A 27,509-nucleotide genomic window follows, 5' to 3' on the forward strand; every position below is an offset into this window, starting at 1 on the left:
CAGATGCTGCGCCTGCACACTGTGTATCATCCACAGTGAAACCTGGGCAGAGCATGTGCAGTGGGTGGCTGCGGTACTGGAGTCCCTGAGGCAGGCGGGGGTTACGGCCAACCAGAAGAAGTGTACTGTTGGGCGGAGGGAGATCTAGTATTTGGGCTACCACTTGGGAGGCAGGCAGGTGCGCCCTAAGGATGGATGGATCAAACAGCAGCCATCGCATCCCACCGTCTGTTCGGATCAGGCCCCGCTGCAGTGGCTCCATCACATAAAGGATGCCATCACCTGGATCACCCGGTGGTATCTGGGTCTCCAGCCTTTTAAGTTCAAAGTGGTCTATGGTCTTCTTCTGCTTGCAGGGTGGAGGGAATAGACTAGGCCTGATGGCCCCTGAGTCATTGGTGCATCACTGGACTTGCAACGCTGTGTGCTTTGGGTCCTTTTGTTGCACAAGTGTTTATTTCGCTTATATTCCACACTGATGTGTGTGCGCATGAGGAGCTGTAGAGGTAAGATGAACTTAGACTAAGAAGAGAAAAGAAAGGAAATGGAAGCATGACTGTAAATGAGAGCAGTAGTGTCAGATCGGTACTCAGCATCTGCAGGTGCATGAAAACAAGGTTTTTCTTCCAGTTCACTGAGAGTAAAGGCATTATCCTGAAAGCAAGAAGGAAAATTTAACTAAAAATATTTCAATATTTTGACATGAGGTTAATTAATTTAACTTTGAGAAGGATTGATATGAAAATTCCCCAGAACACATGTACTATACAATGTATGTAAAGATCAAACAAAAGAAAAGTTGAGGGTTTTGTAAGGTCTATTGAGAGCTGAGCCTACTCTGCCCAACTGGTCATTCCTCAATGTTTGGTTAGAGTTAAAGATAGATGGCTGGTTAGAGACAGTTAGACAAATGTCAGACTCTGAGGCAGGTTTTTCAGACTAGCTCACCCCTAGTGGGATAAATGTAATATGCTGTGTTTTTGTGTGTGGTGAGGTCAATGACAGAAATAGTATAGACTCTTAGCATAAGACTATTTTGTCAAAGCAGAGAAATAAAGGTGCATGAATGATATAAAGTATTGGCCACAAAGAATCGCCATTTTTAGTGATACTCGTGAATGTTGTAATTGCTTAGTGGAGAAGAGAGAAAATTAAATATAAAATCCAATAAATATGTAAAAAAGTGCAGTTTACAGCAGGATAAAATTACCCCCGACTGTATTCCATAATAACGCCCTCCAGTCTGGTGGTTAGCCTTCCAACATTACTGGCCAAGGGCAAAATCTACTCACGCATGGCTAGTTTTTGATTCAGGTTTTTAGTGTTGATGGTCTTGGATTAAATTATTCAATTTTTGTGGTATCTAAGAAATCGGCAGAGGTGGCGTGTAGGACCAAAAGAAACATGAAAACATTGCATTATAGTAGAAGAAGCAGACAGGAATCATCAAGCAAAAAAAGCACACTTTGTTATGTTAGCACTGTTGTGCAGTTCTAAAGTTCGCTAACATTAGCTAGCATGAGCTGGTTCCACCAGACCAATTAAGGCAGTGAAAGTCCTGAAAAGATTAATGATGTGTTCGTGGTTTCAGTGTTTCATTAGTGAGAGGAAGAATGTGCTCTTTGTTCTTCGAGAAGTTACCTGGTCTCACTTTAAAGATAAAAATATCTATTTGCAGTAAATCAAAGGTCCCATGTAAACAAAAGTTAACTGCCATCTGGATCAGATATCAAATTTCCTACTTTCTACTGATGTGATGAACAATGCTTTTCTTTACCCTTCGTGAAAACATCTAGATGTGACTGAGGTGTGCCACACACTGCTACCTACTGACCAATGCGCCAACAAGTGCATGTAGCCTAATGGTGCTTTCATTTGTACAGGTAATGCTCAGTTTTTAATGCTTTTTGTTTTGTTTGTCTCCTTATTTATGAAGAAAGAGTCCTTTTGTGATCTGCGACGTACTTTATTAACCATGCTTGGTTAGCCGGAAAAACAACAACCACCCGTCACCTCTTAGCGCTCATGCCCATGTTCTTTACAGATAGTGCCACCTTGTGGTATGGCATGAAACTACGTTAACTTACAGCAACAGCTGCTTATCATTACACTTTTTATGTTGTAAAAAGTGTTCATAGTTTGTAACGAAGCCTTAGAAAAGTCTTATCAAAACAAAGGTGGTTGTTGTTGTGTCATTTTTAATGATCATGTTCTTTTTTCCCTGATTACCAAGACCTGAGAGAACATTAATGATTGCCTGTTAATAACTAATTTGCCTATTTTGCAATTTTTATTTATTTTTCACAAATATTAGTCTATAATATTATAGTCAAATAATGAAAGTCTCTTCAATGACAAGATTGATGTTGTTGTTAAACATGATCATGGCAGAAGGCGAAGGCCTTGATCACATGACCTCTGAAGCCTGCCCGTTCTTCAGCCATGAGATTCTGCTTTGGGCTTTAGCCTGGTAAACCTCCACGTGCCCGGTTCCTGGGGTACCTGGAACATTTGGTTTTGGATAGAATCTGTAGTCTGATCTGGATTTCAACTTTGAATAAAACCAGCCATTACGAGCAAACAAGAAAAATGTTTTTTTATTTGTAACTTTTTTCCTCCAGTCTCTGCGGCAAGCTAATATCCACTTGTCAAACTCCCATTCAAACGATAACCCACAAGTCCTTTTTTTCACCGTTTGATTTTGCTGTTAAGCTGCAGCTCACTGCTGTTTTGAATGGACTCGAACGCTGCAATAATACCGATGCAGTGGCCTGTGGATTCTGCTGCATTTCATCTCCCATCTTGTGCCAACACCGCATTAACTGCTGTTCTGTAAACATACAGCTCATCACCCTATTTCCTAGTGTGTGTGTGTTCATGTTATTTCTGGAAAAGCAGTGCTCCCTTTACACCACAGCTCCCTTTAAACGGGCAAGACACCATCAGTGTCTGTGTTATTTTTGGCAGATTTTGCAAATCACTTCACATGTAAAGATACATGAGAAGCAACATGTTGCACTTATACTTGTACTTTATATCCACCACTGGACTGTCTTTAAAACCTAATGTCAACAGCCTCAGCGATGTTGTCTGCAGCTGCAGAGAAATTGTTGCTTTAATGATGCCAGCCTTGTTGCACTGCCTCTCAGTAGACAGGCTGCTCTGTGTTGTGCTGGTAGTCCGCAGTTAGACTGCCATTCATAAAGTTTTTCTGAAACCTCTTTATATTCCCAATATTTTGACACACATGTCAGTGGTCTGGGGAAAGAGGGGATATTTATTTCAATATTCATAAATGTGGTTTGTTGTGCTTTCATTTTTCAGGAAAGCTGAGGAACATTCCACAGGTTCCAAATAGCAACGGCTGTCACCATAAACTCTTGTGCATCTATAGGGATGGAAAATGGTTTCCACAATACAACGTGAGAGCTGCAAAAAACCCCGATGCAAACCCCAAACATTTGTGTGGTTTTGACCGTGCATATCCAAGCAGGCATACAGACATACACGAATTAGCCACTGGCCTAATATTTGTAAGTCTTTTATTGTGAAAAGGGTGAGGCGGAGGGGACTAAAAACTTAAAATCGGAGGCGGAGGGGACTTAAAATCTGTCCCAAAGAAAGAAGGGAAATATAATCGCCTTTTTTAATAGAATTAGCCAGAGCTTAATTGCTCCCTGGAAGTCCTGTAATGACCATACGCATTGTGCTTTTTCATCACAAGCCTCAAACTTTCAAACTGACCTGACTTTTCTTTTCTGTGGGATAAATACTGGTGATGAGAGCTCGCTCTCCGGCTTAAACCCAGCACTTTTCAGCAGTTTTGCGATGAAGAGTCTTGCCCCACAGTCTCACTGTCAACACAGCGGTTATCCATCCTGATGCGTTTAAAGGGAAACATTCAGCACAAAAGACCTGAACTATGCTGCAACTGTGTGCCATTGGGTGCTGGTACACACACACACACAGTGCATAAAAAACCCACAAAACACCAAAACAAAAGAGGTTATTGACACCAACACCATCTTTCCTTAGACGTGGCCCCACTTTCCAGAAATGCCTCCCTGCAACTTCTTCCACAATAAAATAAAATAAATAAATAAAAAAAGCCATGTTCATGAATCACTGATCTGACACTGAGAGGGAAATCCAGCACGCATCATAGAGCCATAGGTACGAGGAGACAGAATGGTCCAGTGAGTCATCTAATAGTAGCAGCCCCGCGTGATGTCAACTGGACTTGCAAAAGACTGCGAAGACCAAATTTAGGTCAGATAAGGTTTTTGACTTTTTGGGGCTAATTCATACTTTTTAAAGTCAATTCTCATAGATTTAGGCTTTAAATTATATCTAACTATCAAGCAGCAAACTTGAAAAAGTGTTGCAACCCCTCATTTCTATAAAGATTTCTTGTAAAATGGGAATTAGCGATTTATGAAAAAATTTGCAAACATATGTGGAAATAGAGCATCTTGAGTTTACACAATTCTAATCTAAGACTACGTCCACACGTACCCGGGTATTTTTGAAAATGCAGATTTTTCTATGTGTTTGCACCTTTCGTCCACACGTAAACGGCGTTTTCGGTCATTGAAAACTGAGATTTTTAAAAACTCCGGCCAGGGTGGATATTTTCTAAAACTCAGTTTTTGCATTTACGTGTGGACGAGAAAAACGAAGAAAACGCAGAAAACGCAGCGTCAAAGGTGTGCACCTTTTTTGACGTCACATTGTGCGCCACGTTATTGTTTCAGTGAAATGAATTTCTACAATACTGTTACTGTTAATTGTTCTCTCTGCAGTGTTTAAATGCTTACATACACACACAGTTACTGTCCCTCCACACATACCACTCGGTTCTGCTTCTGTGCCCCAGCTTTGTTTACTTTTTCCCACCGAGGCTTCTAGACTTCTGATTGGCCAACATTTCTGCACGGTTAGGAATATATCGCCACCTGCTGCTTTGGCATGTTCCTAGCAGCGTTTTCCTTCATTTCTGCCTTTACTTGTGGATGGGATTATTTTTTAAAATGGAAACGGAAAATCTCAGTTTTCAAAAATACCCGTGTAACCCACTAAAATTTGCCTCATGAAAATGAACTGCTTTTACCAAAGAATGTCAGTAGGTGGCACTATGAGATTGTTTAGTGCTTGTGAACTTGAGTTGAGAACTATAGAGAAGGAGAATAGCGCTAAGGCTGCGTATGCTGGTCAGAGCTACTCACCGAGTTTTTCTTTAATCCTTGTTCAAGAAAAAGGTTATGTGTGAAGACACAAATTGGATTTTACTCTTCCGCTTGTTGGGAAACGCGGACACTTTTTGTTGATGCCGATGTACCTCTGTTTTTGTGTTTTTTGTTCATTTCCGGTGAGTTGACTAACTGCGCTAGCATAGCAAGCTAATCGTTAGCTAATCATTAGCTTTGTATAATGTAAATTTCATGTGTTCCTTTTAAGTGCTGTATTATCTTTTTATTTCTTCACTTGTGAATGTTTTAAACCAATCGGAAATATTTCTTTGGAAGCTAGTAGGTAAGTTTTATTTATTGTAATGAGATGATAAATATGAGCAGTCTTTGGCTAAATAGTACTGCGACCACGTTTTGCACTTTCCTCGTGCATCAGTAATGTACATTCTCTCAATTCATTGGATTGATGTAACTGCTGTTCACAAAATATGAGATTTGAGTTAAATTCGTATGATGTGGAAATTGTTTTAAGGTTCTTTGATTAATTTTATTATTGATTGCATTAAGTTGTTATATACAAAGAGTGAGAGACATTTGGTCACTAATGTTGATTAAGTTGTTATATGATATTCAGTCTGAACTCTCTTCGGACGTTTCTTGAAGTAGTCTTCAGGAAACCATCTCCGGGCTTCTTAAAAGACACTGAAAGCTCCCTGAAAGTCTAGATGATCCCGCGCTGCTTCAGTCCCACTTTATTCTTGTTCTTTTGTGCAACAAAAATAGCCCTGTCCATATCATCTCTACCCAAAAGCTGTAGACCACTTCAAAACTCTGAAAACAGCTGATTGTAGCAAGTGCATTAGTTGAACGTTTCTCTTTGGCTGGCCTGTAGGTAACTGAAGAGCCTTTGTAACAAGACATAATTGTAACTATAATTTAATAAACGAAGTCGGTGAAGTAACGCGTCACATTTAAAATCTAATGTACACATGGAACAAAAAGTTTTCTCATTGATCTGTCAGAACTTTTTATCTTTAATACTGAACAGCATCAGTATACATTATACATTTAGGGAACATAATGGTCTATATTTTATTACATTACAGTATCATGTATTACAATGTGAGCAGGCTACAAATGGGAAAAAAAGGTGAAAACGCACAAACTGCTAAAAATACTCTAACTGCAGTGGGACCAGTCCCCTGGGTTTCCTCTGATGCTGCTGATAAGGTTCATGTAATTGGTAAGCAAACTCATAACAATGTGTACTGATACTGATAATGCAATTTTCTATTAAAAGTCTATACCAGCGTATGTAAATATTTCTGTTCATTCTTCAGTATCACAGAAACCAATAAATCACCAGCAGACAAACAGCAAAAAGGCACTTCTGCTTCAAGTGTGTGTGTATTTTCATCTCAACTATAAAAAGTCAGCGAGCAAAGTAAACAGTCTGCGGTGATTATGATTATGATTTCCTGAGAGAAATTCCAACTATAACAATACTTATTATCGCAAGCGCTCTGATTAGAGAGACTGTCAAGGAAAAACAGAAAGAAACTCAACAAAAAGGATCAAATATTTCTCAGTTCATCAAAGGGCACCGAGTCCAACCGAGGACACGGTCGGGACGGAAGGATCGAGGATTTCTTTCTGTTCAGCCAAGCCAAAACATCTAGCGTTTCGAAGTCAATAGCCAGGCGGCGTGCCTAACATGACGGGTGCTCCCCCGGCGATGACAAGGTCTGGGCCTCGGGAGGAGAATTGTCGAGCCTTGGAGAGACAGTCTTTCGGTGAGTTTATGGTTTGAGTTAAAGCATCACGCAATGTTGCATGAAAAAGGCAACACAAATGTCCCGTGGAGAATGCCAAAGGTTCTCGTCAGTGAGATCCGATACGTTTCTAAAAACAGCAGATCTGAATATCTGCCGCCACAAGAAAGATAAAGCCACATTTGTTCATTCATTTGTTTCCAGATATTGCTTACTTGGCTGATACGAGTTTACATTGAGTCAGAGCCTGAGCGGGGCTCTTGTTATCTGTATTTTGACTAGCTAATGAAAATCTCGTTTATTCTGTCCTCATTGTTTGTGACAGGGAAACTGGGGAATTCTCTTCATAACAAGTCGGACTGATCTGGGAAGACGAAAATGTGCGTGGGTATGCATTTGTGGTCTGAGTGTGTGTGAGTTTGTGTCCACCCTGCTGTTTACTCTCAGCAGCAGACCTGAGGTGTTTGGATGGGAGAGGTATATTGCCTCTCAAGCACCACAAAACTGTTGATTTAAGAACAAACCACAACTAAAGAGACTCACAGCAAGGCTTTAGGACAGCAAGGACTAATTTCATGGATGTTTATGAGAAATGCCTCCTAACAATTTCTTACCAAGTACCAGGTCAATGCATACGGTGTTAGCTATGCCAATTATTCAGGCATTTTGCAGCTTTTTTACTGTAAAACGTCCCAATATTAGTTAGAATATAGGCAATACAATGCCTTTCTATGAGGGAGACACATAGGTGCTCAAAAAATAAATAAATATATAGAAAGAACACATTTCTGGGATATTGATGTTGTTGCTTTAGAGTATATCCAGTTCAAGTATCAGTTTCAGCTGCTTTGATGTTAATATAATTAACAACCGGTGCACTAGAGCAGCAACAATGAGACAGCCCCAACATGAAAGCTTTTAGAGGTGGAGGCTTGCTGACATTTCTTTCCTCCCCGTCTTTTCTGACTGAATTTTTTGCTAGTTTTGCATTTGGTTAGGGGCAACGCCACTACTGTTAGCATGAGGCGATACTTGGACCCTGCAGAGGTTTCACAGATTGCAATTTGTCCAGGTAGTCCAACACATGCCATTGCCAAAAGGTTTTATGTTTTTCCCAGCACAGTCTCAAGACCACGGGGGAGACTCCAGGAGACAGGCAGTTACTCTAGGGTACTCTACTCTAAGGTCTTTAACCCATCAGCAGGATGGTATCTGCTCCTTTGTGCAATGAGGAAGAGGATGAGCACTGCCAGAGCTACAAAATGACCCCTAGCAGGACACTGGTGTGAATGTCTCTGGCCAAACAATCAGAAACAGACTTCTTGAGGGTGGCCTGAGCGCCTGATGTCCTTTAGTGGGCCCTGAGCTCCTTGCCCGGCATAGTCTGGAGGAGGTAAATCCGTGGAGGGACACACAGACCTCTACAGGCTAGGCAACGACACCAAGACTGCCATTAGGTTCCAGGATCCACTGTCAAATCCTACACCGGTGCAGTGGGTCCTGGGTTCCTCCTGGAGCACAACAATGCCTGGCTTTGTATTCAGGCAGTTCCCAGGAAGAAGGAATTGATACCACTGACTGGCTCCCACGCTCGTACCACTGGCACATTATGGTTTAGTCTATCCGATGCCACCAGGCTGCACCTCGGACTGTCAAAGAGGTCTGTGATGCCCTGGTCAACATCTGGTAGGAGATCCCTCGGGACACCATGCACTGTCTAATTAGAAGCATGCCCCAGTATTGTCAGGCTAACTGATTACCATTTTGAATTGCTCTAATGAAATTTCAGCAAAATTGACTAGGCTGCTGCATCATTTTTTCACTTTGACTATTGATTACTATTTTCATTTCCATCAAATGTGGCACCAAGAACTGAATGTAGCCACCGCGATGCCACTAATTGGTTAGTAAAGGCCAACGTCGAAGCCCAGCAGCATTTTTGCAGTTGCCGTCTTGATGTTTTGAAACCTAACGTGATGAGCGAGAGATAAATCTGACTGTGAAACCAAGGAAAACTGCACTCTTGTACGGTATTGACTTACTAATTACAAGGCAGGCCTACCCAAAAGCATATGGTGCTTTAGTCCTCTTTTTGACTCCACTGGGAACCGATGTTTACAAAAGGAACACGTTGTTTTCAATAGGGGTGAGCGCTGTTTCCCCTATACAGTAATACTGAAGCACTGCTTAATAGAAAGTATGCAGGTGCAATTTCCTTGATAGTTTAGTACAAACAGACAATCTGGTACTTAAGTAGGAGCAACTAGAACATGTAAACAGCTGCTTTTTTCTGGATTTTGTGACTTCCAAAGTTGCTTTTCAATAAAAAGCAAACGAAATGCAAGGAGAACAATCAGAACAAAGAGACAGTTTCATCAAAACAGTAGTAGCAGCTCTGCCCCAACCCTAATGTTTAGTTTAGCTTTTTTATTTCTACAGTCATCTGCTTAGAAAAATATGCAGTAAGCCACAGATTAAAAATTCTGTCTGGAATTAAACAGAAATACAATCTTTATCCTAATATGTCCATAATGAGTCTAGTCTAGATTAGAAAAATGTTTTCCCGGTTCAGCTGAATGACAATGATCATCATGATCTGAGGTGTTTTTGCAGCATCGGGCCAACATCAACACAGGATGCCTGAAAAGCCAGAAATATGCATGACGGTTATTTTGGTTTCTTAAAAATGATATCAGTAGTATTTTGGTCCTGGCGTAGGTGCGGCCATTTATCTGCTGCATTTGTTTTCCCCAACGGTCAAATAACGTCAGAGAAACAAACTGCTTGACGCCACAGGGAAGCTTGTCAGCACACTCAGACACACGGCGGCGGAGCTGTGAGGCCATTAACCTCGCTGCCTGCACGCTCGCCTGGTAACAATAGACAGCACACAGCTCAGGTCTTTCCTCACTCTAAACTAGATACATAGGAAAGTCTAATGTTCATTTGATGACTTGGCTAAACAAAACATGTTTATACTTCCTTCCCCTGTTGCCAGCTCTCACCTCAAATGCACTTCTCTGCCACTTTTCCAGCTCTGAGGTGCCTTTATTAACATTAATCACCCCTCCCTTTAACTAAATTGGGAGGCTGTTAATGTAAGTGTATTTTAATGGAACACTTCAGAAGCAACTCCCTCAATTACATCAACTCTTTCCAGCATGGTCCCTATTAAAACCAACCTTTCATTTAGGGCGGGGGAGCCCACAGACAGAGGGAGAAACACAGAATTAAGGGAGCCTTTGCTAATCAGTTTCACCTGCCAAAGCGAAAGCGTGTAACACAGACTGCTGTTTATAAGTAGGTTTTATATCAGACACATGGCTCTGTTTATAAAACATTAAGCTACAGTTTTACATTATGGGTACTTATACGTAGTTTGGGCGGAAATTTGGGGCCCTCCATGGTTGCGAGTTACTAAATGGCCCCGGTGATGTCACAGAGGTTAAAAGCACTCGGCTTCCCAGTCAGTTTGACTGACTTTCTCCTGTAACTCTAATTCACGCAAACAACCGCTTTGCAATCAGAGACAGCGCTTTGGAAACTGTGAGCGGCACATCTGCCCACCTTTGAGAGTCGAAACAACAGTGTGGATGGAGACCCTATAAATGTGTTTGTAATAACGGTGGAACAAATTAGCGCTTGCACCGAAAAGTGTACGAAGCACAGTTTTGGTTTTATTTAGAGCTGTTTTCTGTTCAAGCTGTAACTGTTGTTATGCACAAGAACAGATCACGTCAGACAACTTGTGCGGATTGTTGTGGGAATAGATGCTCAGGCCAAATGTAAGTGCAGTGCAAAAGAAATTGCTTGCAGCTGTAACAACCCTTTTGGGTTATAGCACCACTAGGGGGGGTTGCCCAACTATTGTAGTAGCTATAGGGGTCTCCTAGTGGGTGTGTGTTGTTAGCGGCAGCCATTCCATGTTGCTCATGTTCCATTCTCCAAGAAAACACCTTACTCTTGTAACAAGCTAGCGCTGGCGATACCAATCCCCGCGCGTGTATGCTCGGACGAGTACAGCCGAGGAGACCTGGCATTATAAAGTGTAATGTTGCTGACGGCGAATAAAGGTCTGTTATTGGATTTAACTGACTGGCTTCGGGTTATTCAGCTAACCCCCACACCACACGCTCGCTGGACCTGCTAGCCGCTCCTTCCTCGCCAGACCGTTGTTACACAGCGCATGTTGGGCAAAAAACACAGCTAGGGTACAAAAGATGAGATGTTTTTTTCCAGAGAGCAGTTAAATGCAAAGACAATGTGTAGGCTAAAGTTAGCCCGTTCTGGACAACATAGCATCACTCAGCGATGTCAGCTTTGGGGCCAAACGTTAACGTATGTGCATGAAAAGTTGAGTGCTACGTTATTAGCTAACACAAGCTAACTCAAGGAGTTGCAAAAAAAAAGAAAGAAAATCACCTCACTCAGATGTTTTTTCCAGAGAGCAGTTAAATGCAAAGACAATGTATAGGCTAACGTTAGCCCGTTCTGGACAACATAGCATCATTCAGCGATGTCAGCTTTGGGGCCAAACGTTAACGTATGTGCATGAAAAGTTGAGTGCTACGCCATTAGCTAACACAAGCTAACTCAAGGAGTTGCAAAAAAAAAGAAAGAAAATCACCTCACTCAGATGTTTTTTCCAGAGAGCAGTTAAATGCAAAGACAATGTGTAGGCTAACGTTAGCCCGTTCTGGACAACATAGCATCACTCAGCGATGTCAGCTTTGGGGCCAAACGTTAACGTATGTGCATGAAAAGTTGAATGCTACGTCATTAGCTAACACAAGTTAACTCAAGGAGTTGCAAAAAGAAAGAAAATCACCTCACTCAGAGTTGTTTTGAGGGGAGGGAAGAATCCATAAAGACTATAACATTTATTTGTAGGAAAGTGTTGGAAAGTTTTCAGTTTCAACATAGTCTAAGGGGATTGACTCGCCAACGTCAAGTGGCAGCTAGCTTACTTTTTCAGCTCCAGAGATTAGCCCTCTGTATGTTTCAATGTCAACCGAGGCAGATTAAGATTTTTTTTTTTTTTTATGAGTTGCATTAAATAGACTAATACTTAAATATCACAAATTCACATAAATTCCTACACTACACTGGTAAAAAAAAAAAAAAGATTAAGCTCTGGATACGCACAGTACTCGTTCAATGAACTAGTTACTAATGTACTATTGGTGTAATCTTGGGATATGTAGACAGTGAGAATATTATAATACGCATGTTTATATATATGACACAATGTGTTGATTTATTCATCGCACCTGATAGTAGCTATATAGATCTTTATCTGAATGGGAACAAATTCCTATAAGCTGTTGGGGGTGCAGTAATCACTAATAGAGCACATCTATGTCTTGTAATTCAGTGCTAGCTTTCTGGGTTTTACAGGATTGCTGGTGAATGTTTCGTTTATGGCCTATCTGCTCAAATTGCATTTTAAAGTGTTGTTCTGACAAACTGTGATCCAATCCAGACTCTTGTCTAGTTGCCACTTTCTTCAGTCTCACACTGTTATTGTTTGAAGATGTCAGTGTCAATTGCACAAGCTCAGCATGACAGATTGCACTTTGTTGGTGGGAGGGCAACTCATGAATGGATTACACACACTCCCACACGCACGCATATCTGGAAGACTGATTACAGTGAACGCAGTCTACACGTTATTAAGATGGCTCAGGCTTTTGGTATTCTGTAAAAGTCTGACTCAAGACAGACCTACAGGGCTTTGTATATTGTTGGGTTCTGCTGATAAATTGGCGATCAAGTTAAAGTTGATGATCAATTTGCTGGAAGGAATGCATTTTTCTGATCTGAGGTTACACGTCAGAGATGTGGGCACTTTTGAAATACAAGCCGAGTCCCAATTGTCTGGCAGAAAAGTCACTTTTTCCTGTCGTTTCCAGCATGGGTAAAACTAAGCTGCCTGTGGTGTTCAATAAACATGCATTTTCCAGTGTGGCATCTTTTGTTCTTGTTGACTCGTTAAGGAAGAAAGGAAACAGTCAAATAATCGTACCTGGGCCCCAACTCGTCCTCACACCTCCAGGTGAATTCACCAAAGCTCTCGTAGCGCTGGTTGTAGTGGTAAAGCACACGGTGCAGTGTAGGAGCGCCCAGGTCCATCAGAGTGTTGTAAGCTGTCTGTTGCTCCTTCCCACTGGTGTAGCCGTTAAACAGGTTATATATCTTATCTGCAATTTCTGAAAGTAAACAGACAATCGGGGGTTAACTTGCAGCTTTAATAGGAGCAGGAAATGAGTGTTAACTATGCCCAACAATAAAGAACAATACGGGTGATCAGTTCAAACCCTTTTTTATGTTTAATGAACAGGCTGACTGAGGCTACTTGAGATTAAATGATCCAGGCAAGATGTTCCAATGACAAAGTCATCTTTCTCCTGAATCCGTGCTAGCCTCGCTGCTGTTTTGGATACGCTGTTGAGGTTTGGGTGGGGAGCTTCGCTGAGTTCACACTCAATCACGCTTTCTGTAGACAGACGGGGCAGATCGCTCATAGCAAGAGAAGAATGGTCTTATCTGTTTTTGCATCCATTTTAAACAATGTTGTTCTCAGTGATCCTGACAGGCTGACGAATGCATCCTTAATTTCAATTACTGTAGGACACTACAGGAATCCATGTGGAATTATGTCAGTTGCTAAGGTGTGGGCGAGGCAGAGTAATAAAGAAATAATATTAAGAAGTCTAATCCCAAATTAGGATGTTGGTTACTGGATAGTGATCAGCACCCCTTTCTTCCCAGTGATGTCAGAGGTCACATGTTTGTGTGAAATACCCACGGATGGAGGGTCAGCGACACAGTAGCTGTAATATGCGTTTGTTTATGGGGTCATTGGAAGAGATTCTTTGATGTTGACAAAGATGTTATTGGGTACTGTTAACCCTTTAAGACCTACCATAGAACCAAGTCTGCCAGAGCTTATATCATATTTTTACATGCTGTGGAGCCATTTTTGGGAGCATTTCAAGTTGCTATACATCAATACAACCATTACAGTCTAAATTTTAATAATATGTATGTATTAAGTGCATAGTAATTACATAAATTGCAAAAACGTGCAATAAACTACAAAAAAATTGAAAATTGTTTTTGTTTTTTTAACATATATTTCTAGTTAGAGAAATTTAAGAGGCTTATCCCTCAAAACTGTAAATACAAAAAAGTTGCACAAAATAGTTTCCCACCACAGGAAATTTATTTTGAGTGTCTTCATAGTTTTATTTTTGAAATACACCAATTTTTACATACTGCAGGAAAAACGAAAATAAATATTATAGTGCAAATTTGCAAAAGCAGCATCTGCATCAAAATAAACTATTTCCAGCAGTGCAATATGAGTCCTAAGCATCCCAGAAACGACACAGAAAGTCATAAAGTCAAAGATAACATTTAAAAACACCAGTATAGGCTCATGAGGCCCTGATGGTAAAAAACGACATTTCCGCGAAAATGACGTCACTTCAGCTGATCGGATCAGCAAAGCGTGTTTCTGGAATATTATGTTTTTGTTGCTGCAAGTGCTTTTTATGCAGTTTTTGCAAAGCTATATGTGGAAGGAAACTGTGACCGAGGACAAGCTGATGGCATAAGATGTAAGTACAACTCCTCCGGTTTCATATGCAAAAAAAATTATTGTGCTAGCTTACGTGGTTGCAGAGCTACCGGGATTTAAAAATAGTTACACAAAACGAAGCGTGCCCGCTCTGACTGGTTTTAAAGGGTTAAATATAATGGCCTCATAAGTGGAGAAGATGTGCTCTTTCCTGTTTCTTCTGCTGTCACGGCTGGGGCAGCAGCCGTGTTGTGGAATGAAAGGAGGACCCAAAATGCAGGCGGCCGACTGATGATATGAGTGAGAGTTTATTTACAGGTAACAGTGGCAGAAACAGAAACGAAGCATGAGGAATACTAACGGAAACCTAAACTGGGAAAACTAAAGAGCAACTTGAAATCCTCAGGACACGGGGTGAAAGGCAGAGAGACGCAGACTGACGGAGGATACCAAGAACGCAGACAAACACAGACCGACACCCACTAAATATATACACACAAGATAATCGGGTAATCACACACAGGAGGGGAGAACAGTTGATCCTAATACACACGATGACTGGACGACACAAGCTGAACACAATGACAACAGACACAGACCTTCAGAATAGAACAGGAAATCCAGAACACGAGCCTTCAAAGTAAAGCAGGAAACCCACAGACTGATTTACAACACGGGGACATGAACAGAGCACCGAGGACAGACACAGGTAGGGCTGATAAAACACTAAACTTCAGGTCCAACCCTAAACCAATACAAAATCAGAATAAACACAAGGTAAGGAAACACAAAACGCTGGGTCAAAATGACCCAGGATCATGACATCTGCAGCTCCAATTTTAGATGAATAAAGCAGATGTCATTTTACATAAAGATTTTGGTCTCACTATCATTACCGATCATTTTAAAAGGGATAAATCATCAACAACAAAGTTGAAGAATTCACTGAAGAAACTAAAACCTTGGAGCGTAAGTCCTCTCGGAAGTGACACTGCCAAGAACATCAGTAAAAGCAACTACATGGCATGTGCTGCATGTCACACCATGCATAGATTTCCAGTAATTAAAACCAACTGCATTTAGTGGCACATCTTTTCTTATACAATTAGACAATTACATTGGAAATTGTTTTCACAGTCAAGCACAGTAAATTAAGTAGCCCCTTAATAGGGTTCAGATAGGAATTGGACAAATTAAAAAAAATCATTATTGAACTTTAATATTTTGCTGAAGTCCTTCCATGTAATGATGGCTCGAAGTCTGCAGATGTTTGTGATGTGTCTTACTCCGCTAGTGAAATTCAACCTGACTGACCACGTGGCTTATCCCTGTTTGGCCCGGTCTTTTAGGCCTTTGTCCACTATTGTAGACAATATCAAGTTTGCAAGTTCTGCTTGGCCCTGCATCAGACCAGCGTGTACCCTGCCTGTCACCCTGCGGTAGCCGGGATAGGCTTCAGGGTGCCTGTGACCCTAAATTGTTTAAGCGGAAGCGAATGGACGGCTGGATGGATCACAGTACACTTCAGAATTCATCTGGCTGCTTCTGTCTTCTGTCACATCATTAATAAACATTAGTGACCCAAGTACAATTTGAAACCACTCCATTTTTTGTTACTCCTGTGCTTCTGTGACAGGTTGATGTTGCTTTCATCCGTCCAAAGAATGCTGTTTGAGAGTCTCTAACCTGGCCTTTCTGTTCATGAGGTTGAACCTTCTGTCAAAGCGTCTTCCACAAAGCCTCTTTATGGTAGACTTCAGTAATGGATAGCTACCTTACAGGGGGAGTGTTTTCCCCTCTGGGGACCGTTGTAAAAGGGTTTTTCTTCACCATGAAAAGGATCCCATGATCATTCATCACTTGAAATGAACTCTTGAATATTTGCCTGCTTTAAGCTTAAATTTCAAAACTTACATTTTAACTTCTGATTTTATCTACTGTTCTGATTTTATCTGTTTTGATTTTATCTACTGTTTTGTTTGTTTGTTAATTAGTTAGTTTGTTTGTCTGCTTGTTTTAATCAATTTTAAATCATGCTTTTTATTTGTTTTTGTTTCTAATGTCTCTGTAAAGCACTTTGAATCACCTTGTTGTTGAATTGTGCTATACAAATAAACTTGCCTTGCCTTGCTTAATTTAGGAATGAAGAAATATCCCACACCTATCACTGAAACAGCTTTTGCGTAACTTTTTTAATCAGCCCACCCTTAGCACCAGGAAATATGGTAGTAGAGCAGAAAAAAAGACAGTTAAGGGCCTTTAATTAAAGCCATACTTCAATTGTAGTGGCAAAAAGGTGAAAACTACCCAAATGTCTACGGCCCTGTCTCCAACTCAGCAGCAGGATCTATAAAGTCTTTGGTATGAAGCTTCACTAGTGCACAGGGTGACAAATGATTTCAGCTCATTTCTGACATGAAATAACACACTTTATAACCGATATTCTCGTGAGATCTTAGTGTACAGTGTCCATAAACAGTTCTACTCCAGAGAGAAAAACTATCTGCCTGTGTCTTTATGACTCGCTCGATGAACTCATCTAACATCTGTTTTGTGCGGTTTTGAGACGTGACTGCAAATAGAAAGAGCAAATGTCTGTCCGGTAAATTAAAAAACAAACAAACAAAAAAAATTGCACCAAATATAATTTTTTTTCCCCCCGTATTTTTCTGACATCATATAACAATCATATTTACTACACAAATAATGATGTACAGTCTTTTCCCCTCACCTTGTGCTTTGACGTCATCCACAGTTGGACACGGAGTTTTGATGGTGACTTCACTTGGAGTCGAACGGCGCCCCGTGTTGTCTACTGCCCATAGCCGGAACCTGCACACACACACACACACACACTGTGAAATATAAAGTCCATTTTTCCATTTTGTTAGTGAAAATCTATAAAAACCTAAAGTAATAAAATGGATTTCCTGCCGTGTATTCTCATGAAAGTGCTGAACAAAAAACACATGAGCAGCAGCAAACATGTCACAGCTGATGCATTTCCTGCAGCTGTTAATCCAATCGAAAGACCCCCTGCTTTGAAGACCAGGGCCTGCATTATCAATACGGGAACAGTGCCAGACTCCCAATTTGCCTTTCTCTGCAGAGCTGGTTTCACTGAATGAATATCTCCACCTAGTGGCCAATTATTGCAGTAACAAAGAAAGATGTAGCAGTACGAACGCTCAAAAGGCAAAGAGGTGTAAAGAAATAGACGAGTGAGTGACAGATATTCTCGGTTAGAAGAAAGCCATGTGAATCTTTCCATCATATACTCAAAGACTGAACTTTTGCTTTTAATGCAACTGCAAAGTATCTTTTTTTTTTTTGCTGTCTTTGAGTTTCTAGCATGCCTTTCTTGGGCGTATTTTATCTGAAAGAGCGTATTTTGCTTCTACAAAGTGCCATTCATGAGCATTGTACAGAATCCATCTTTCTAGAAAATATAAAGAGCTGATGGGAGAGACGAGGCCTCAGTGCAGAGGCTCTCCCCAAGCTAAGAGCTCAGGGAGATGAATGAGCTGTCAGACAGGAAAGAAAGAGCAGGAATCTCGCTGATACTGGAATTAAAAGAGCATGTGTAGCTGTTCGCCAAACCCACATACATCAAAATTGTTTGAAGAAGCTCTGTCCATGGGCCTTTTGCCCTTTTTTTCTTTACTTCTCGTTGCCTCTACACACTGCTGTTGATCTTTTTCTCACTCTTTCCTCTCTTTCGTTCTCAGCCCCAAATGTTACCTCTGCATTTTTGGCTCTTTCTTTCTCTCTTCTCCCTCTTTTTCCCCTCTCCACCCTGTTCTTCTGCTCTGCAATGTCTGTGTATGTGTGTGTTATGCATGTGGCTTCCCACCTGCCAAGCTTTCTGTGAGATAACTGTGAGCATGCTAATGAGAGCATCTGAGCATCCGGTGCTTGTGCATCTGTGTGTGTGTGTTTTTAATTTTGCACTGGAAGCATAAACATACACTGACAGACCACTGAGGTTTTTAAATCTGATAAGGACCTGTTCAACTGCTCATTAGCACAAAAATACACATGGGAGCTCAATATACTTAGTCATGTTCAAAACAAGTTCAAACTGAGAATCTGAAGTTAAAGAAGGAGCGCCAACGTGGCTGGTTAATACCAGATAAACTGGTCTGAGTATTTCAGAAACTGTTGATCTGCAAGGGTCTCTAGGGTTTACGAAAAAGAGGAAATAGTCAGTGAGTGGCAATGCCTTGTTAATCCCAGAGGTCAAAGGTGAATGGCCAAACTGCTTTGCACTGATAGTAAGGCAACAGTAACTCAAGCCATCTTACAAGAGCTTCTCTGACAAACAGTGAAGCGGGTGAGCTGCAGCAGCAGACCGAGAATCTGAGGATACAGTTTGTGCTGGCTCGATTTCTGCTGCTTGGATGGCAGGCTCAGAATTTGCATAAAAAACATGAAAGCAAGCATGTATTAATGGTTCAGGCTGGTGTTGGTGATGTAATGTGTTGGGGGATATTTTCTTGGCACACCTGGGGCCCATTAGTACCAACTGAACATTGTTAAATCCCATAGCCTACCTGAGTAATGTTGGAGACCATATCCATCCATTTATGACCACAATCTATCTGCTACCAGCTAGATAACGTACCAAAAAGTTAAAATCATGTCAGGCTGGTTTTTTTGAGTATGAGAATGAGTTCACTTGACTCAAATAGCTTCAGAATTGATTAGATCTCAATCCAATAGACCACCTTTATGGTGGAAGATTCCCATTATGGATGTGCAACTGAAAATATGAAGGAACTGCGTGACACCATCATGCCAATATGGGGAAAAAATATAAAAAAAATAAACATAATCCACCTAAGCTGCACAAATATTTAGGAAAATGGGTAAAACCCACAGATGTTCTGACTGTATTACCCAGCACAAGGTACGGTGGCTTATAATAGACAAATGGTGCACAATGATCATTTAACCAAATGATCTACAGTTTGTTACTTAGTAAGAGAAGTACATACAAGGTACATTATAGAGGATTTGAAAGATTGTAAAACCACAAAAACAAGCTACATTGACATTTCTCTGATAGTCCTGCATGTGATGTCAAAAAATAAAACAAAAATCAAAAGAATTAAATTATTTGCTGTTGCTAACTAACTAGCTTAGTAGCAGCTAGCACTTCATAACATTTGAAGAAGAAACAAAGAAGCAAAACATAGTGTGAACGACAGTGCTAACTTCAAAAGTATCAAATGATTTAAAATCAAAAATATATAAAATTTGCAATAATAATACTGATAAATAAAATTGAACTTAAAGTTAGAAGAGGCCACATTCAGTCTGGAGCTAACAAATTAGCTCTTTATTAGCTAAAGAGCTATTTTGTTTTTGCAGTAAGCAGTTTTTTTAAGCCTACTTTTCTACAGCCAGTGTTGCCAACTTAGCATCTTTGTCGCTATATTTAGCGAGTTTTCTTTTCTAAAAAGCAACTAGGGACAAATCTGGCTACTTTTTCTGGTGTTATTGGAGACTCATTTATGACAACTTTTTGACGTGAAAGCGCTTATCGCTGTTACTCTCAACAAGCAGTGGGTGCTGCTGTGGGCACCTAGCTCGTGCCAAAGCGCTCACGGAGGAGGATAGTCCTCCCCCAATCTGCAATCAGCTGCAATGAGGCTGGGGGAGGACTAGGGGATGCAATCACATCTATGCTCCAAACTGCAAATGAATCGTGCATGAGCGAAGCCGCTGCTCCCGCGCTGACTGTAACGCAGTCAGTTCTTCTTTAACTATTATGTTGTTTTGTGGCTCACAAGGTTTAAAACTTTTAAAAAACTTTTAAAAGGGCCAACTTATAAACACACACACACACACACACACACACACACAAAGTAACTCCACCAGAGTGCCTATTTTGGGTCACTTTTGTTTATTACATGACACGCTCAGAACAGACTCCATACTTACATGTATGTGGTGTCGGGCTCCAGGCAGCGAATAATCATACTGATGGAGGAGGACAGTAGGTCAGGGATGTCACCTAACATCACACATGGAGACCTGGCTCCAGACAAGATGTCATCCACAAAGCTTAAAAGGGTTTCTGCAACAAAGGTAAGTCAGGAGATTCCTCTGGATTAATTCATCCAAGTATTTCATACAGTTCAGACAATTCTTCAAATTTATGAATGATTTGCTTATGATTTATTTATGGCTATTAACCCTCTAAAATATGTGCCAGAGTACTACTTTTTGTGTTAGTTTCTCTGCTGCTACAATTTTGCCATTATTTTTTTAAGGCAGCAAATAATTTGTTTAAATTCACTCAAATACTGAGTTCTGATTTGAAACTGTGAAAATCCGATTATTGTTGACCCATTATTTATTTTTAATCTCAGGGCATTTGTGTTTTTTTTTTTAAATTGTGAACTTTTAAACTGTTTTGTGCTACTTTCAATGGTTAAATTAATTTATACAGCAAAAGAATTGACCTGTTCTCTTTTTAAAGGGCCGAATTGTGCATCTTCATATCAGCTTCAGCTGCGTCTTCCCAAAATGTAAAACAGATGAGCATTTTACTGTTACACTGCAATATGCACGTGAAGTACTGGGATTTGGGTGCACCCTTGTTACAGAAAGGCAAAAAGAACACTGTGTTCCTTATGACGCCAACACTTTCGCTGACTCTATTGTTGCAGATGGGTGTCCAAGGGCACCTTGACACTACATGCTGCGAAGGGAGTATTATTCATTCAGCGTCCACCCACTTTATTTCAGCACATTCAACACTAACATTTTAGGTTAAAGTTTTCTTTTACCACCTCTACCTCACACTTTTTTGTGTAAGCCCTTTCTGTGCTCTCCTGAAAAAAAGTCTCACAATCAGGTCTCAAGATTAGGTTACATACAACCTCTGATAAACAACAACACATGACAGATTACATCACGCCATCTTTTATTTAACAAAAAGCAAGCCGAAATGCTGAAGCAGTCTGTGATAAACTAAGTACAGTCTTATTGATTCCATTTAAGAGGCTAAGTAGCACCTCTTAGCAGGTACTGCTAATCAAACACTGTATTAACTGATCATCAGCAAGTGTTAACACCTCTAAAAGCAGAGGCAGTTTGCAGGTTTGGAGCATTCAGGTGTTGTGTTAACACAATGCCAAGGAGAAAAGACACCAGCAAGTATCTTAGAGAAGCAGCAGTTGCTACCAATCAAATTTATAAGGCCACTTCCAAACGATTGAAATCTATCGCTTTACAGTAAGATGTATTATTGACAAGGTGAAAAGAATCCAACATATAGTCGGTCTTCTCTGGAGTGGACATGCTCTGAGTAAATATAAAAAAGACCTACATCTTGGGTTCTAAGTCTCAGTTCATGAAAAACCTGAACAGGTATGGTTTGTTTGGAAGGGTTGCGAGGAGTTTTCTATCTAAAACGAACATGGCAGCACTGATTAGGTTTGCAAAGTTGTAGCTGAACAAGGCCCAAGACTTCTGGAACAATGTCTTTTGGTTAGATGGAGACAAAGTGCAGATGTTTAGCCAAAATGCACAATGGTAAAGCACAAACACAACATATCGACACAATCGCCTCATACCGACTGCCAAGCATGTTGGTGGGCACCTTGAACTTGTTGAGTCGACCATGAGTTCTTCTGTATACCAAAGTATTGTAGCGTGAACTGTGAGGCCATCTGTCTAATAGCTAACTGTGTCAAACTACAGGACAATGATGTCAAGCAGAGCAGCAAAAAAACAACAGAATGGCTGAAAAAGAAAAGAATGGGTCTTGCAGTGATCTAGTCCAGCGGTCCCCAACCTTTTTTGCTCCACGGACCGGTTTATGCCCGACAATATTTTCAAGGACCGGCCTTTAAGGTGTCGCGGATAAATACAACAAAATAAAACTAGTACCGGTACCGAAAAAAAAAAAGATTTATTTATAACACACGTGAAAAGACCCAGGAAAACAGAGTTAACGATAAAAATGATAACAAAATAACGCTGAAAACCGATAAAAACCCTGAAAACCATACATTTCACACCTGAGCCTCAACTCTCGCGGCCCGGTACCAAACGACTCACGGACCGGTACCGGTCCGAGGCCCTGGGGTTGGGGACCGCTGATCTAGTCAAAGTCTAAATCTCAACCCTATTAAACGAATGAATAAATGAAAACCTCAATGAAGTCAATAATCGTAAAGAAGAGTGGTCCACAATGATGTGTTGAATCAAGCTGATGACTAATGGGATGTACTTGGTGCTTCACACACTGCTTCTGAATTTTGGCTGCCTGCTCCTCCTCCACCTCCAGCACCTCTTCTTCAGCACCTCATCTCCTACTGCTTAGGTCGGTGGTCATACATGCAGCTAGCTATGTTTTCCCAGCTGGCAGTGCGTACATTAATGGTGCACCTTGGCCTCTGGGATGTGTTTCACTGTACAGAGGAAAAAACCCTCTCTTTGGAAAACCCAAATCTGTGTGCATGCAGGCGTGTAAAGCAATGGGTGCTCTGAGGTGGTCACTGGTGACCCCACTCGGCACACGCACTCCCTCTCTGTGTTTATTTATGCAATATTTGTGTGTGAAGTGATGGACACCCTGAAGTGGTCACCTGTGCGTACTTTACACAGGAACCTCACCTCTGCGTGTGAAAATATGTGTATGTGTGAATGACAGGTGCTCAAAGGTGGCCATCTATGCCAACCTCTGTGTCACCAGCTAGTAAACAAGTGAGACTGAGACAGAGCGGGAGGAAAAAAAGGTGTTTACTGAATGAAAGACATAACCGCTGCTGGAGATGTAAATGAAAGTGACACTGTGGGTCTATATCTGTCTCCTCCGTGAGGAGGCATATAAAAAGGAAACGGTGTTTGAACCTTCTCTGGAGGATGCAGCTCGAGAATACGTGAAGTAATTCTCTCAATCTCTGCGAGTAATGCTCTAAATGGGAAACTGCATCCCACATCAATCTTCATGTACAGTTACTGTCTGTCTAAACATTATAATTCAGTGGAGATTTACTACTGTGCTCCAAACAGGCTGTGTTTACCACAGCTGTCTAATACTGGAGGCATTTATGAGGATAACTGAAATGCATTTCATTCAAATTAAAAAATACTGAATGTGACTTTCACTTTTATCCATGTTTGCCTTTTAGTGGCTGGAGAAATGGAAAAAATATCACTGGAGGTACTGTTTACGTCCCCTTTTAGTTGCTTTGCTTTTTACAGCAAGAAGATACATAGCAAAGAGATTTTAGACACATTAAAAGAGGTTCTATCTTAAAAAGTGCTAAATATATGGATCAAATACTGAAAGGAGATTTCTGATAACCGGACAATACCATATTAATATGAATTCTCAGAATCTTACTTATTATAGCCATCCATTATAACAAGTCTGCACTCCCACAGAAAACAACCCCATAGATCATTGTGTGAGATGTTATTTATAACCAATAGTCACCTGTTAAGGTCAACACCCGAGTCAGAATCACAGGCTGAGGAGCAGGAGTAGCAGCAATCTTCCACTCTAGCTTATTAATCAACCAAGGACCAAGACAACATTTTAATTCATCTGAAAGTCTTCTGTCAGACTCAGACTTCTTATTTATCATCCGCCTGGTGATAGATAGTCGTCAGTTCAGATAATATAATTCTACTTGTTTATCTTAACACCCATGTAGATGCTAAAAAGGAGCGACTCAACACTGCCTTTAACCTGTTATTGCAATCAAATGAGCCTACCCACCACCTGAATCACACTCTGGACCTTGTTCTGACATCTGACATATTCATTTCAAATCCTCTTTAGTTCTGTTTTCTCTCTGTTATTGTTGGGTCTTTGCCTTAGACTATAACAAGTCTTAAGGTGACTGTTGTTGATATTTGGTGCTTTATAAATAAAATTTCATTCATATTCTAGAACATGTAGCTTTCAAATACAACTAAACTTAACTAAACTTAACAAACACGATAAAAGCAAAACTTCAACTTGTGGAAGAACACTGCAGTCAAACTCAGCCGCCGGTGTTCTTCGAGCAGTTTGTTTCCCCAAATTAATCTTAAATCCCGTTAGCTTGGCAAAGTTATTAAAGTTGTGTTGAACTGAGAACCTGTTGCTCGTGACAGTTCCCCAGCTGTTAAAAGTGCTTACAAAATGTTACGTCGGTGTAGAAAACAGCTGCTATTGTTTGTATCAAGTTCACCACTTGAAACCAAGTCCAGTCATGATAAATTTCAGCACTTCAGCCAATCATACCTCCAGTGTTTCAGTTTGGATGTCTGAATTAGAGGGAATAGATAAACAGAGCTACAGAGTTGTAGGTTTATAGCAGGTGCACCATCCCGAAAATGCAGATAACAGGATATATCCCACCGCTGTGGTCCACCAAGGAAATCCTATCCAGGGAAAACACAAATGAGAATTTCTTAAAAAGTCTCCTTAGTAGGGATGGGTATCGTTTAGGTTTTATCCGATACCGGTGCCAAACCGGTACTTTTAAAACGGTGCCGGTGCTTAAACGGTGCTTAAAGAATGGAGAACACAAAATTGGTCCAAAAACCTCTCATGTTCAGCTGTTTTTTGGTAAAAAGATAACAATGTTAGCCTTTTCTGCAGCTACAGGGCATATATGGTATCACTCTTGGCTGGAAGCAGCTTAAACAATGGAAAAAACACAAACTTTGTCCAAAAACCTCTCATGTTTAGCTGTTTTCCACTTTTTCTTTGGTCATTTTAGCCTTTTTGGCCAGGGTGAAGGGAGTATCTGCCATCAAACAAGAAGACAGCTGCATGTAGCTATGATGATGTTTGCTAGTTCACCTTACATACATTGATGTAATAACGTGGTTAGCCTACTCAACGTAAATTACACACGAACAACATTAAGCTACTCACGCAGAGATGAACGGCTGCTGCTGCATCATCATCCATCATCATTTCTGCTACACTGGCAGGGCTAGGGGCCAGGACTCTACTCTTCGGGTTTTTGGGGGATGTTGCTAACTCCGGGTCCAATAACAGGCACCACAGTAGATGCGCTCGGTGTGAGGTCTCGCAGCAAGCTATCAAATACGGCACATTTCTCGGCTTTAAAAAAAACCGCTATGCGTCGCCAGGTGTTTCATCAGATTTGAGGTGTTACCTCCTTTGACAGTATCACAGTATCAGCTTAAAGCACTTGTTGCAGCTGCTGAGTTTGCATCTTTTGCTGTGAAGTACAGCCAGACTTTTGACTGCTTCGCCTTGGGCATTTTTAATCTGTAGCTCTGCTCTAAAAGAACGTACGTACCTGGACCCGCCTACTATCCTCGGAAACGTAAAATGATTGGCTGGAATCTAAAGAGTATCACAGCTCAGAAAACAAAAGCACCGAAATAAAGCACCGGATACGGTACCCATCCCTACTTCTTAGTAAATCTTATTAAACCAGTACTTATTTAGTTGAGATAATTACATTGAGAAATAATGTGATAATGTGACAGTCTCATTAAAAAGAGATCGACACACAAGTTGTGAGAAGCTGGGTTTTTCTCTGTGTATGGGCTCGTTGTAATTTCAGCCCCAAATAAAGTGATACACTGGCTATACTGACTGATACTTTACAACCCATCTGAAACATCACATTGCTCATGTTTCTTGTACTTTTTGGACTCTGCTCAGAGCAAAGTTGAACAAAGGTATTTCGAAACTCTAGGACCCCACGTGGTGATAAATAGGAGTGATTCTAGTCTAGAAAACACAGTGTTCCTTTAAACCATGTTGCACATTTGGCCTCAACTCAATCACTGATCTCAAGGTGCCTTTGGCAGTGTCAGTCTCCTGTGATTGGAAAATTACTAGCCAAGTGCGTACTGGTGATCCATTCTCACGTCCTCAGATCCCTGTCCACTCTTACTCCCAAACTGCCTTCCTCACATGTTGTAAAGTTGTGCAGTAGGAGGAGAAGACCTGATCCGAGCCAACAGTTCATGAATCTTTAACACGCCTTTGCTCACACAAAAGACAAAAGCTCATTAAAACTCAGAGCTGGTGGTGACATGAACATCTGAAAGTATGAAAATGCCATAGAAACTTTGAATTAGCTTTGGACCGAGACACACAAGATGTAGGTTTAAGCACTGCCATTTACTTTTTACCCAATCTTTCCCTCTCAGTTGTATCGGTCCTGCCGGTATACCACCTGAAGCAGCAGAACTGCAGCCCAATAGATACGTCGTGATGACAGCAATGCATGAAGTGGGTGGCCTGCAGGCCAAAAGAACAAAACGTGCACCTAATTCAACTATAACAAATGCCTCAGTCAAAGGAGAGCGGTTACACTGTGAACACTGTGTGCTGCCATGGCATTTATGGACATGACTTTATAGGAATAAAAATGTACACAGAAACAAAAAGATTGCTGACAGATGAAGATGAAACTGATTCTGGATGCCAGAGAACTGCTGGCTCGGCCACTATGAAACTAAGTACGGGAAAGTGTACGTGAAAACCATTTTACATGATATTAGCTCATTATCTGATCTATTAGCGTGAGTCCTGAGCGATTTCATTAAAGTTTCCTCCTAGGCTGCAAACCTGTTTGCTCCAGGGCTATTATGATTCAACATTCTCCGAATAGCTCCGCAATACTCCCCGAGTTTAAGAGAGCAAATCTTTGATTTACTATGAGGCACAGTACATAAAGAAGAGCCAATTTCCACTGTGGAACACTTTCCAAAGCAGTTGTCAATCACAGTCCTTAAAGTCTGCATTGCTCAACATTTGGTGCAATAAAAACTAGAATAAAGAGAAATATGCCTTCGCTATAAGTAATAGGTTACAAATTGTGCCAAAACGGGAGGTGAATGATGCTTCAAATAAAAATTGGAACATGGATATACAAAGATTTACGGCTGTCACAGAAATATAAAATAAAAGAAGCTGCTGGCAAGAAGAGAAATTGTGCACATTTGTGTCAACTCTGATTTTTC

At 40.8% G+C, this 27,509-nt stretch overlaps 1 protein-coding gene across 6 annotated transcripts in view; it reads right to left on the minus strand.

Annotated features, from left to right (window-relative positions):
- astn1 (astrotactin 1) overlaps positions 1-27,509 on the minus strand; it is a 559,446-nt gene that overhangs the window by 12,566 nt on the left and 519,371 nt on the right. For all 6 annotated transcript variants that reach the window (XM_087850671.1, XM_087850667.1, XM_087850670.1 and 3 more), the window contains 3 exons: positions 20,490-20,625; positions 17,275-17,375; positions 12,987-13,170 (listed from right to left, as the gene is read on the minus strand). In XM_087850671.1, the coding sequence (XP_087706797.1) occupies positions 12,987-13,170; positions 17,275-17,375; positions 20,490-20,625 (421 nt within the window). The remainder of the gene's footprint in view (positions 1-12,986; positions 13,171-17,274; positions 17,376-20,489; positions 20,626-27,509) is intronic.

The sequence above is a fragment of the Neolamprologus brichardi genome, chromosome 14 (assembly GCF_056152115.1).
Source record: "Neolamprologus brichardi isolate AB-2024 chromosome 14, ASM5615211v1, whole genome shotgun sequence".
Lineage (NCBI taxonomy): Eukaryota > Metazoa > Chordata > Actinopteri > Cichliformes > Cichlidae > Neolamprologus > Neolamprologus brichardi.